Below are 14,003 nucleotides of genomic sequence, written 5' to 3'. Positions count from 1 at the left end.
TCTGTTCCAGTGTGTGGTCACCCACACAGTGAAGAACTTCCTCATATTCATTTATTCTTTCACATTACTCATCTTATTAAACTTTAGAAGCCCCATTTTTTCAGTTATGTCAGTAAACTGTCTTTGCACAGAAGTTGCATGTTGCATTTAACATTTTCATTTGTCTGCCTTACTACTGGGAAGGCAAGCTGGAGAGAATAAAAAGTATTGGAAGTATCAACTTGAAGCAACTGTTCCTGTGTTTTGGTTTTTTTGTGGGGGCATTTTGGGGTTAGGCTTTTTTATTTAGTTATTTTGGCATTTTTAATAACTGTAGAAAGTTTGTTTAAAAGTTCCAGAAGACCTTAAGGTCTTCATCCAAGTTGATCACTTGAACTTACTCTTTTGTATCAATCATCCTTACTTCAAGGATGTGCTTTCCTTTGTTTATCCTTGAGTAAGGAAAAAGGAAGGCTTTATATCTTTGTAACCACAAAAGTTAGGTACATACTCAGCATGTGTCAGTGGCTCTGCTCCACCTCTGGCTTATGTCCAATGCTTCTCACTGTATTGATGCTTTTGTGATCTTTCTCTCTGTTCCTTCTTCCCTTTGCCAAAAATCTCCAAAGAGCAGTTATCATTTTGCAGTGTAAGCAAAGAAGTGAAAGGCATGTCAAGAGCAGATCTGCTCCTGGCCATAGTAGACACTTCCTTATACAACCAAGTGCCCTGGCCACTGGGAGGAGTGAGACACTGGAATCTGCAGTGCCTGCAAGGTGTGAACTGCAGTTGGTGGATGTTCTTTCACTGAATTTAGAAAAATCAGTTTTTTTCCTGACTTTATTTAATCTGAAACTAGAACTGGAGACTCATAAATCTAGTAATTTTTGTACTGCCAGAAGCTACAGTGAAAACTAGTGATCAATCAGGACCAATTTCACAAGGAGAAGAAGCAATTTCATGCCTTAGTAAGATTATATCCTTCTTCTCCTGTTTCTTCTACCAAACCTCAAAACAAATACAAATAAAACACTGGTGGAATTCAGCACTCAGTTCTTCATCTGAGCTGCTTGGGTTATATATGTGGGAAAAAAAGAGAGAGAGACACACACACACTGACAGACTGACAGTTAACAGAACAGCTTTTGAAAGAAAAAAGTCTTTTGAAAGAGAAGTAAAAAAAAAATCCACCTCTAAGTATCAAGTAATTAATCAAAAGAGTCAGTATTAGAGCATGTAGTGAATGCAGAAGATTAATTTGTAATAATTGCAAATGAAAGTTCTTTTAGTCACAAAACCACAAATGTACACTTACGAAAGTAATTTGTATTGTTGAAGTTGACCAATTACTGTATTACTTCTCTCAATATGTTGCGTTATTTATTCCAGAACTAAAATAAGAATGGAATTTCTTAGATAAATTGTTTCAAGATTGTGTGTGAGAATGATTTTACTTTTTAAAAAATTAAGAAGTAGCTTAACTGTCAGACCCTGCACATTATTTTTTCTGTTAATTCTCCCGCTTCAATAGCAAACAGGATCAAATTACCATAAGTGATCTTCCTTGAAGTAAGGACAGTGTATAAAAAATATTGGAGTAATCAAAATTCAGCTTCTCAATAATTTAGAAGACGTTATTTCTATCCTGATGATCATACCTCTTGCCATTTGCACTATACTTGACAATAGTTACAAACCTTGGTGCCATGGCAAAAAGTATCCTGAATGTATTCCCTCATTGATCACTTTACTGCAAGTACCTACTAGATGTAAGTTCTGTTAATATTAAAAGTGATTTACTGTCTAATCTGAAGTTAATTGAGAGACAGTTTCAAAGTGAGGTCATGTGATGCTGATAGGATAGTATAGAAGAGGATGTATTCCTCAATTCTGTTAAATCCTAACCCAGTGACAAGAAGCAAACAATATAGATGGTGTCTACTTCTTTAGCTAACTGCCCTTCTCTTGTCATCCCTTGAAGTTTACTGGTTTAATTCAAAAAGTTTTCCTGAGATGTTGGAGGGAAATCAAATCTTCTCTGATTTGAGACTGGAGATGGAAGAAGTCCAAGCTCTTTGCAGTTTGAAAAGCTATCAGCAGATAAAGCACAGAGGAAGAAAAGAAAATTGCTGTAGGTTAGGAAAACTACAAACAAATAGGATACCACTTCCACCTAAGAGGAAAAGCTGTGTTTTCCTGGCTATTTTGAGTTATATGACAAGGGACATTTACCCTGGGTACTGAGGTCTGAGTCTCCACTCTGAAATGACTGTTTTTTTAGGATTTTTAAATCATTTTGGTTTTAATATATTTGTATATGCTTTTTTCCAGTCTTCTAAAACTTCAGAAACTGCAATGCTTTGGGCCTTCATTTAAGCATCAATGTACATTCATGTCAGTGATGTTCAGACCACTTTTCAGAAATTTGTGGGTGGCTGGTGTAAATCATAATTCACAATGATGTTTGTCTAAAAAGCTAAATTAAAGCCCATATAGTATGAAGCTGGAAATATTCAGTATAAGTTTTAATACCTCTTCTTCAGTTAGTAAATTTGTTCAGAGCATAAAGAATACAGGAAAAACGAGAACTGTTACAGATGCTTAGCTGTACAGTGAATAATCTAGTGAAATTGCCCAACAAGGGGAGTCCTTAACGCATGTGAAGGGCTGGGTGCTTAACTTTATCATGCATTTGAAAAAGACCTGCTTATTTCAGGTCAAGAAAAGATGCTAATCATTAATGACTTACAAATACCTCCATCATACTCTATCCACTTCAAAAAGTCTCACAGGCTAACATTTTCTCAACTGAGTAAATTAATTTCCTGGTTTCCAAAAAAGCCAAAACTATTCTGTTTAACATCTGCTTTGTTAAAGCCATATGGATGCACCTGATGTCTGTAAATTCGTCTTTAAACACGAAATAATTTTCACACTGAACTGTTAGTAAGTGCTTATATCTCTGAAATACCAGTCAGCATATTTTTCTTTGTTACCCAAGTTTTGTTTTCAATATTTATTTTCAAGTTACTCTTTGTAGTAACCTCACACCTTACTCTCTTTTCTTTTTCCTTTTTTTTTTTTTTTTTTTCCCCTTATGCAGAGGATTACTACTTCAGGAAAACAGCAGGTTTTCAGAGGCATTGCATTACTATAAACTGGCAATTGGTAGCAGACCCACACTAGCTTGTAAGTATTTTAACTATACAAGCTTGTATAATATGGACTATAGTTTTCATAGAAAATTTTCCTACTCTTTAATAACACTTTCTTTTCTTTCAGAAGCTTTTAAGTCAGAAAGCAAAAGGTGAAATTGTGCCCTTGGAAGCAAGTCTTTATTAGTAAACAACTACATTTACTGTGGTACAAGTAAGAAGCAGATAATGAATCAATACTCAGCAGCACTACAAGAACTTAAAATGCTTCTGATCTGCGGTGTTGAGCCGCAGATAATACTGCCCAAATTTTCGGGCTCCTGTTTTCTGTTTCTTACAGCTAAACTCTGATATTTATTGTATGTGTGAGTGAATAATACAAATATTTTTAAAATTCTTTCATTTTTTCTTGCTTGCCTGGGGAAAATGGAGAATAATCATTGGGATGTTGCCAGTAATAGATTCCAAAATCAAGTGGTGCTTTTTAAGATTGCTGAGACTTTCGTACCTTCAATATTAAATCTTCTCTATATGTTTATATTTTATGTATATGTGTGTTTGTTGTAACACTTCAAACAGTGGTGCTATATGCTTTATACAGCCCCAAAGGGAGGAATGAAATGGGAACACCCTGTCTAACCAGTGATTCCTTCTCTCCTTACTCAGTCTTTGTACCACTTTCTTCTTTCCTTGACTCTGAACTTCTACCTTTTACATGTTCACATATGTTACATGTTCACACTCACACCAGTGAGTGATCTATGTTATTCAAAAACCAAATTAGATAACCATGGGATCTCCAAGGTACTACTTAGAATTAAAACAGTAGATACACCGTGAGAGAACTCCATTAAAAGATAACATTTTTTCCCTCTTCACAGCTGCCTATTTAAATACTGGTATCATTCTGATGAATCAGGGGAAGACAGAGGAAGCCAGGAGGACTTTTGTGAAGTGTTCAGAGATCCCTGATGAAAATCTGAAAGATCCTCATGCTCATAAAAGCTCTGTTACCAGCTGTCTTTATAACTTAGGAAAACTTTTTCATGAGCAAGGACACTATGAGGTAAGACTCCAGATTTGTATATAATATATTTATAAAACCTTCATATACAAATAATAGCTACTGCTTCCACCCAGACTTTCAAAATACATCACAGGCATAAACTGGTTGAATTTCACCAGATCGGGATTAGCATTCTGTACAGAGAATATTTGTTCTCTACAGCCACTGGTGTAATGATATTAATTAGCAGTGTGATATTCTCATGTCAAAGTCAACATTAGCAGCGGTCACATCTGATATGTGTTAGTTCATTGGTTTTGGCTTTGTACCCGTAGCTGGTATGCAAAGATAAAACCTGATTAAAGGCCAGTCAACCTAAAGTGTAGTGGCTTTATAATTCAAAACAGAGTAAGTCCATCTTTAGTTGGAAATGTGCCATTACGCTTGCATTTAAGTCTCCAAAAATAAGACCCAGTTGAAATAATTTAAAACTTCAGTGATTGAAAACATCCCACTGTGTGTTATTTTCAGATAACTTGAACTAAGTGCTAAAGTGGGTTAGATATTTTTAATGTAACAATATACTGCACCCCAGCCATCCCATCTCATTTACATGTGCAACTGTGACTGTTGTGATTCCTCTTCATTTTCCCTGATGAGCTTAACTGAAACTGGACATTCACTTGAGGTTTGACCTTTAGCAGTATTTGAAAGAAATTCGTTCTCTCTTTGCATTGTCAGGCATACTTCAGAACGGGAGTTGTGAGTGGCTTTGATCCATAGAAGTGTTCTTGACTGTGACAGTTATGTCAGCTGTTTAAGATCAGGCATGTACAAGCTGGGCAGATTCCCTGTCATCTGTCTGCTGCATCCAGCTCTGTCACATGGAGTTACTAATTGGTTAAAACATGGACAGCTAATTCATATGTACAGAGAAGTGAAGAGCAGCATTTTGTCTGTGCAGCTGATAGAGTGTAGAGTTGGAGTTCAGTGCCTGTCGGATTCAAGTGCTTTTAAGAATATAAAATTTCAGATTTCTTCCTGGTGGTCATTGCAGCCTTCATAAACTGTGACTTTGATGCAGAGCTAACAGACTGACCTGTAAGCATCCAAAGTGGTGAATGAATAAATGTGTGATCAGGTAATTTAAGGCACAGCATATTTGCAAAGGGATTCCAGTTTTGGCATTCTTGACTTTATAGTGCATCTCATTCTTTCTGTGGAGCAGACTTCAGTTGTGAGGATTATGCTTTGTTATTATTTGGCAGTGAACAATGATTTCTTTATTTTTAGGTCGCTTTGTGTAGTTAATAATCAGAAAGTGCTTTGTCTGCAGTTCAATAATACTCCATTTTCTTTGACAGCCTATAGAATTTTATGTTTATAAACTCATCGGTCATTAAGAGGTATAAAAAAATGTTCTTGTTACTTTTGCCTGGAAAAGAAGTTGCAGTATTGGAACTAACTTGATCTCTTGTCTGTAAGCCTCACTGAATTTGTTAAAACCCAGGTTAAAAAAAACTTTTTAAAAGGAGAAACTTTGTACTTTCTGTGGCGTTTTTGATGCTGATATGTTTTCTTTATCCCTGCACCTTTCATTTGGGGAAGGAAGATGGTTGGTTTTACTTTACATCTGAAAGGATGCTTTTAAGTCTATGTTTTCCCACCTGTGTGTCTCTTTTCAGGAGGCCCTTACAGTGTACAAAGAAGCAATACAGAAAATGCCAAGGCAGTTTGCGCCACAGAGCTTATATAACATGATGGGTAAGTGCATTGTTAATGCTTCAGAATGATATTTGAGGAGAGAGGGTGGAACAAAAGACCTTATCCAGGCAACTGGTGCTCAAATTAATGAGCTAATAAAACCCAAAAATAATTACCTTCAGTAGATAAAAGCCAAGCTAGGTTCAGAGCTTAAGTACCAGCAACTGCAATGCTGGATAAGGCACAATAAATGATGAGACTATTAGATAGTGGATATCTTTAAGAGTGTCAATGCAGCAGTTTTACATTTAGAATGCATGGATTAGTGTTTTTCTTTGTCTCCAGAATCTCTCATCCACTACTGTGGAGGTCCCATGTGCCCACGTGTTTGTGGGTGTTAGATGTTGAATTGTCTTGTAAACCAACAAGGTGTCCAAACAGACCCACAGAGATAGCTGTACTTTTTTATTTTAGGATGTGCCAAAAAACTTATTTCCAGCTGATATACTTTAGTTTAGACATCTGCAATGAGAGAATGCTTCTTATTCTTCTCCCAGGACCAGCTATCTCTCCTTCAAAATTTTAAGAGTCCCTTGAGTACTGCAAAAAAAAAAAAAAAATCAATTTATCTGTGAGGTCTTTTTTTGTTTAACTTCATTTCCTTATATTCTTCATTGCATTTTTATAAAGGATACATTAAACAGATAAAAGAAAGAAGATAATATGAGGTATTACTTATAGTACTCAGCTCCAAAAACAAGAGGGCTGGTTCTTATTGTTTTAGAGATGCTTGTAAGTGGAATTCTCTCTCAAAGCACATGTGTTTCTGCTATGCAACCTCAGTGTTTGGCCCACTACTCTCCTGTTTGGGATAGAAAAGGATGTAAGAACCTTTACTTTAAAGTAGTTCAAAGTGGAGCAATTAAAATATATATGTGGAAACAATTAGGATCAACAGGAAGCATGTGGGGTTTTGTGTGGTTCCCCCCTGCCAATGCCAAGCATACAAGGGAATATTTTGGTTGATACCAATTGGTTTGACACAGTTATTGACTACTTACTCAGGAAAGGCATCTTTTATTAGCACCTTACAAGTACTAGGGCGCAGGAAAAAGTAAAATTATAGTTGTAACTAATGCTATATGTTTGAAAAATGTAAATGTAAATGCTAAATTAAATACTTCTCTTGCCACAGTGACAGAGCATCTAATGTCAGTCTAAACATTTTCTTAGCAGTTCATGCAGTTCAATGGAGAGTTGCTTCTCCCTGGATGCTAAGCTTTACCAGATTGATGCGAACGGCTAAAATCCGTAAATTGCACTAATTGATTATTACATACACTTTTGTTCATTGTCAGTCTTAGTGAAATTATTGTTTTATCAGTTTTATTTATCAACATTTGCTGATCAATTTGGTCATGGTATCAACAGTCACCACGGTGTGAATTAAACCTCTGCTTACTATGGGTGTCCTGTAGTGACTGCTGAGATACTACAGTGCTCCAGCAAATCCTCTGGAGTTTGACTGCCCTCTTTAGTGTAGATACATTTTTCGTAATTCTTTTCCTCAGAATACAAAATTGGGAAACATAAACCAGTGCTGTTTCTAGCATGTAATGCTTGTTCCATTGCAAAGCAGGCTTGTGCTACCCTTTTTCTTTTCCAGTGAATAGATGCTTCCTTTACAACCACTGTGACCTATAAGTTTCTTCAGATTTTTAATTATTTTTGGTTGCTTTTTTAGGTTCGGGAGGCCTTTCTCAATTTCCTTTGTAAGCACAGTCTGTCATGTCCAAGTTCTCTCTGTTCCTGGGGTTTGCATTTTTTTAACTCACAAAAGCACAAAGCCTAGCTCAGTCCTTTGCCCAGGATTGCCTCCTGCTATACTTCCTCCCTTCACTCCATAGTCCGGACTCTGGTTTCTGCTTCCTTTAAGCTGCTGCCAGCACTTCATGGCTGTCCTGGTGGCACAACAAGTTATGGTCAACTGAGTGTACCTTAGCTCCTTGTGGAGCTCTGAGAATTTCAGCTTACCATTACCATAGCATATATTTGTATTTTGGTTGCTGTTGTGATGGCAGCTTTTGCAGGGAAGGCAGAACTTGATTCACACTGATTGCTGAAGTGTTGCTTGTAGGTTATGCTGTGAAGGCAAACCAAGAGGCCACATAAAGTTGGGTAGTGACGTGAATAGAATACAGTGCAGATATATTAACAGGACTCAGACTGATTTGTTCAAAGCTGTTCTGGATTTGTCTACATAAGCCTACATGACTGCATTTAGTCTCTCCTACCTGAGATGGCAAGACAGAGCTAAGTAGCTATGCTTCTTTATAGTGTGGAAAGAAAACCATACCTCTGGGGAGTAATGAAGCCCATCTGATCTAGACATCTATTTAAGATTATACACATAATCCCTGCAAGCATACTTCTTCTCTAAAAGGAGCTGAGATGACTAACTTAGACTTAGTAGCTCAACTTGGGTGAGATAAATCCTAAATGCCTATTCAGTCATCTCTTTGCTTTGTGTGTGACAGGAGAACAAGGCAACTGCATCCATTATCAGGAGTGCATCCACTTTGCATCCCATACTGTGTCACTGAGTATCAGAAGGCCGACTGGAGTGTTTATTTCTGTTTTGATGTTCAAGACAGAATTATAAACACGTTCACTAAAACACTTTCTTTGATAAACATCACTGCATAAACTTGTCTGCCTACTTCTTGCCTTTAAAAGGGAGACTAGAGGAACTGAAATAGGCCAGTCCTGTCTCGTGTGCTTGCAACTGCATAAACCGGAACTGAGATGTGCCCGCTTGTTGTAAGCTCATTGCTGGGGAGGAAGGGGGAGAAACTGGGGAGTGCTCCCCACCTGCTTGGGAAGTAGCAGAAGGCAGTAGTCTTCCCCATCTCCTTACATGTGGAAATAGTCTTCACAGCTTATTGTGAAATCCAAGAGTAGTCACAGTTTGACGATTATCTGCTGTGGTTGTTATTTGTGATGAATGTATTCCTAGTCTCTGGCAATCTCTTTGCTTGGTTGAGTGGCGCACGTATTGCCACATATTGGCACGTGATATAAGGAAATAGTGCTTCCTCTAATTTTTAATAATTACTCATTCATGTAATTGAAGATATTTTGGAAGGTTTTTTTTCTCCTGTATGATGTACATGACCTACTTGAAAGAGAATAAACAGGAGATGAACTGTTTAAACTGAATCAGGTTTGAACTCCAGCACTCTGAGTGCAGTAGCATTAACACTCCAGCAGTGCTAAGCCTTTGCACCACCTGCTTTCCCTGTTTGTGTTACATTTCTTTTCCTGTGCTTGCTTCTATTGGCCTTTTGCTTTGACAGGCCCAGTGACTCATTCCTCTGGTGTGTCAGTCTGCCTGACAGACTCTCATCCTTTAAAACACTCTGTAACTTGCCTCTTAATGGGTAAAAGAATGGCTCAAGAAGCAGGCATCCATTTGACTTTGCATTTTTTTCATGGTACAAAAGACAGGGCTGTAATACCGGCATCAGATGTTCTAAGTTTGTGCATATGAAAAAGTTGCAGGGAAGATTTTGGTCTCCTGTTGCTGTGATTTATTTTGCCAGGTGTGCAACAACTCAGCTAAGGAAGCCATATGTTTCTCTGGCTTTATACCAAGAAATAAAACCTTTTCATTTTTTTTTCCTTAGGAGAACCCAAAACAGCTAAAAATTAAAACTCTAAAACTAGAACCAAAATAATTATTTAACGAGCTGTATAAGGTTGGCTTGGTATTTATTTTCTGTATACCATATTGCTTTGATGTAAATTAAAAAGTACATGGTAAGGTTACACAGATTAATTTGCTTGGCATGGCAACTTGCACTACAAAGGCCAGAGTCCAGCTCAGCTGTATTAAATAGGTAATACGTTTTGTTTAAAGTTTCAATTAAAGCCTGAGGTCAAAAGATAAAATGGTCCCTATGGGATCTTGAACACTTTAATGCCAATATTAGGATTGCTTAAGGATCAGCCTCTGCTCTAGATGTCTTTTGCGTTCCTTGAAATCTGATATTGTACAGTTGATTGTATTACATTGCTTTTAAAACCACACTAGCCCACCTGCTACAGTAATTCATACTCCTGACAGTTAAGTGGTGTGAAGTGGACCATGGAGGCTTTATTTTAATACCAAACAGTAACAAGAAAGATGTTGGGGTGGCATTGTTCAGGTTTACTGTCATAAAGAAAAATGTCTTGATTGCGCTTCATCTGCCCTTGCTAACTAACATCTGAATGTCTATTTTCAAATGCGCTTCAGGCGAAGCCTTACGAACATTTTTAATGAGAAATGCAAGTGACAAAAAAGCTAATGTTGCAGGAGTGAATACAGTTCATGATGCACAAATAAAGTTTAAATTTCTCCTTGTGAATCTGCTGGATTGCACAGGGACAGAAAACAAATCATATGCAAGTGTACAGACCAGAAAAGGAGAGCCAGATTTTACATCTGGTGCAGAGGTTTGTATCATAAGTACAAAGGCTTAGCATGCAGAGAGACTTTCTGTGTTGATGATTATAACATAACTATCACTTTACTTGATTATGCTTTTGGGTGGATGTGGCTGTTTCTACAAACCTGTTAATATTGTTAAGGCTCCTATCCCATTTACCCCTTGCTCCCATTAGATGCTTTCTTACTGAATTATTTTGAAATATTGTTTAGAACTCCAGGAAACCCTTTGGTATAGTTTTACTGTGCATGCTGAGCAACACTTAATTTATAAGATCCAAAGATGATTAAGCTGTAAAATATGTACCCCACATCATAACTTAGGCAGAGTATGGTACCTGCACTTATCTAAGCTTTAGTCATCAGTGTGCTTCCTATGCATCTCATGAAGTTTTGCTGGTAATTTCTTACTAAGTGTACATTGCAAGTCTTTTTTTTTTTTTCTTTTAAAACTAGCTTGAATGGAAAAAGGGTATTTTTTTTTCCTTCATATGTACATTTTATTACATATTCCACAGAAATAAGAATGGAGTCCTCTCCAATGGTGATGGGAATAAAATGCTGGGCTTCCTTTGCTCCCCCTTCCCACCCTCATTCTGATACTTTAACCCTTCCACTCTGAGACTTTGCAGACTGTGGTAGTTTATATCTGGTGTCCAAAGCTAAGTAGCTAAGTGCTGCATCCAGCTGGCAGCCAGTTCCTGGTGATGTTCTGCAGGGCTCAGTATTAGGGCCAATCCAGTTTAATATCTTTACGGATGATCTGGATGAGGGGACTGAGTGCACCCTCAGTAAGTTCACAGATGACACTAATTTGGGTTGGGAGTGTTTATCTGCTGGAGAGCAGTAAGGCTCTGCAGAGGGACCTGGACAGGCTGGATTGATGATGGGTCAAGGCCAGTTGTATGAGGTTCATTGCTGGGTCGTGCACTTGGGTCACAACAACTACAGGCGGGGAGGAAGAGTGGCTGGAAAGCAGCCCAGAGAAAAAGGACCTGGGGGTGTTGGTCGCCAACAGCTGAACATGAGCCAGTGTGTGTCCAGGCATACTGGCTTGTATCAGAATTAGTGTGGCCATCAGGACCAGGGAAGTTATTGTCTCTCTGTTCTGCACTGATGAGGTCACACCTCAAGTTCTGTGTCCAGTTCTGGGCCCTTCACTACAAGGAAGACATTGAGATGCTGGAGCATGTCCAGAGAAGGGCAGTGGAGCTGATGAAGGGCCTGGAGCACAAGTCCTACAAGGGGCAGCTGAAGGAGCTGGGCATATTTAGCCTGGGGATGAGTCAGGAGAGACCTTATCACTCTGTTCAATTATCTGAAAGTAGGTTGTAGCCAGGTGGGGGTTGGTCTCTTCTGCCAGGCAGCCAGCAATACGACAAGAGGAGAAGGCCTCAAGTTGTGCCAGGGGAGGCTGGACATCAGGAAGAATTTTCAACCTGAAAAGATTGTCAAGAATTGAAATGGGCTACTGAGGGGAGTGGTGGAGTCACCATCCTTGGAAGTGTTCAAGAAGTGCCTGGATGTGACACTTGATGCTCTGATCTAGCTGACAAGATGTTCAGTCAAAGGTTGGACTTAGATGATCTGTGCTGTCTTCTCAACCTAAATGATTCTGTGATTCTAAGTATGAATCTTCAATCTGATTGCAGTGTCTCCTGTTTTTTCACTTTTCTTTGAGGGATTCAAGCTGGGTATGAAGGTTACAGCAGTGGATTGCTGGAGATGGTAGTTGATTCAGTGTTTGAGACCATGCTTGGGGTTTTTTTCCCCCAGGTTCCCAGATTTTCTTACTTTTGTCTCTTTGATCTGTATTTTAATGTGAAATGCTTGAGTTTTGTTAGTTAATAGTCTGAAAAAGCAGGTTCTAAAGATGAAATGCATTTTTATTTTAAACATGCGGGGTTTTATATGAAAATAAGTATAATCAGAACATTTGCAGACCAAAAATTTGGTCCAATACTGAAGTTGGACTACAGGGATCCCAGTTAGGTATGGTTCTAATGGAAAGTGCTTCTCTTAATAGTGTTTTAAAGAAACCTATACTGTCATGAAAATGAAATTGCCTATCTTGTGTGGGCTCAATCAATGCCTCTATTTTTGTCAGTATACTTCTTTTACTGGAAGCCTTTGTACAGCAGGAAGCAGCTCTGCAATATCCATGCTGTTCCATGCTGCAACTGATGTTATTTTGCCCTTCCTTTATATCTGTTTTCTACTTTAGGTGTTTCCTTCAAAAGTAGCTTAGTGGTCTAATTAAATCAGATAATACCAGCTTTGGCTAATTGAGGCCTATAAGAATTTGCTCGGCCAAAGTAAATGTGGATTGACTCCTATCTATCAAAAACCCTGATAAAATACAATATGTTCCTTGAAATCTTCAAGGAGATTAGTCTGTAAAAGGAAAAAAATCTACGCAGAATGTACTTGGTCTGTGCAGAACTTGATGCTCATTATGTTCACATGCTTCATCTGTTTCGGGGAAGATGTGCATGTGCTGCATATTTATAACCAAAACTGTTAATCTGTTGCAGTATGTCTTAGACATCAGTATAGTATAACATCAAACTGTGCTTCCAGATTTATTATGTTATTTTATGCACTAGTACCGAAGGGAAAAAAGAGGGAAGTCGTATATCTAGAGAGGTGCATTTATGGTAAGGCACATCTGCAGTCTTGATTTGCACAAGAAAGCTGCATGGTTGCATTGTCAAAGACACAAACTCCTTGTGGTATTGTGTCACACAGGGATGCAAAGCTCTCCATCATTTTCTAAGGCATTTTGTTTTTACTCCCAATTCAAAGAAATGATGAAAAATTAAATTTAAATCCTGATGGAGTGTATATATTAAAGATTTTTCTTTTCAAAGGGCATCTCCATCTTCCTTTGTGTTTTGACATCTGGTGTCTTGTCCATGTCAAATTTTATATTTTCTATATTACAATTTTACCACCCAGAGATTTGAGGGGCAGATAATTAACAAATACAAGGATGATGCAAGGCAGATTTACCTTACATTGTCCCCTTTATGGAGATAATTTTTCAGTTGTCTTTTCAGCAATATCTTTGGGGGCCCTAAAAGGAGGATCACTGGAGGGACATAGCTTCTTAATCTGAAAGTATGGGTACCTTCACCTGTGGAGATACAGTGCTTTTACATCCATAGTTCTATTGTACTTTCTGATCAGAAAGTCTGGCATGCTCCCTACCAGGATATCACCTTTGCTTGGTATGACTACATGCATCTGAAACAGAACAAACATGAAATCAACATGAGAGGTTAGTCTAGAACCATGTAACATATATTCATGTAAATGCTATCTAGTTTGGCTTTTTAACAATGTGTGGTATGTATTGGAAAGTCTTGTGTCCTTTTTTTAAATTTATTTTCCTTACAAACACATTCCACTTCATTATCAAGTAATTATCAAGTAAAATATTAACCTTTAGGGGAAATGGCTGCTAGCAAGCTAATATTTTATTAGAATTGTTATTTAATATAAATATTTAGTATTTACTGTGATTGTTATTGGGTTTTAATTATTGTTAATTATATGTTAATTATTGTTAATGCTATGTTAATCAAATATTTAATTATAATTAATATCCTGGCATGATTTTAGTGGGGAGGTTTTGGCTAGTTTATTATTTTTGTGGGGTTTTGTTAAA

General features: G+C 37.7%; 1 protein-coding gene across 2 annotated transcripts in view; it reads left to right on the top strand.

Annotated features, from left to right (window-relative positions):
* The window catches only part of TMTC2 (transmembrane O-mannosyltransferase targeting cadherins 2), a 236,895-nt gene that overhangs the window by 160,143 nt on the left and 62,749 nt on the right, over nucleotides 1-14,003 (top strand). For both annotated transcript variants that reach the window (XM_082280656.1, XM_082280657.1), the window contains exons 5-7: nucleotides 3,083-3,168; nucleotides 4,016-4,200; nucleotides 5,826-5,904. In XM_082280656.1, coding sequence (XP_082136782.1) covers nucleotides 3,083-3,168; nucleotides 4,016-4,200; nucleotides 5,826-5,904 — 350 coding nt within the window. The remainder of the gene's footprint in view (nucleotides 1-3,082; nucleotides 3,169-4,015; nucleotides 4,201-5,825; nucleotides 5,905-14,003) is intronic.

This window comes from Coloeus monedula (assembly GCF_965178545.1).
Source record: "Coloeus monedula genome assembly, chromosome: 4".
NCBI lineage: Eukaryota > Metazoa > Chordata > Aves > Passeriformes > Corvidae > Coloeus > Coloeus monedula.
Note: the sequence above shows the minus strand (reverse complement) of the source record. Positions and strands in the feature narration are given on the sequence as shown.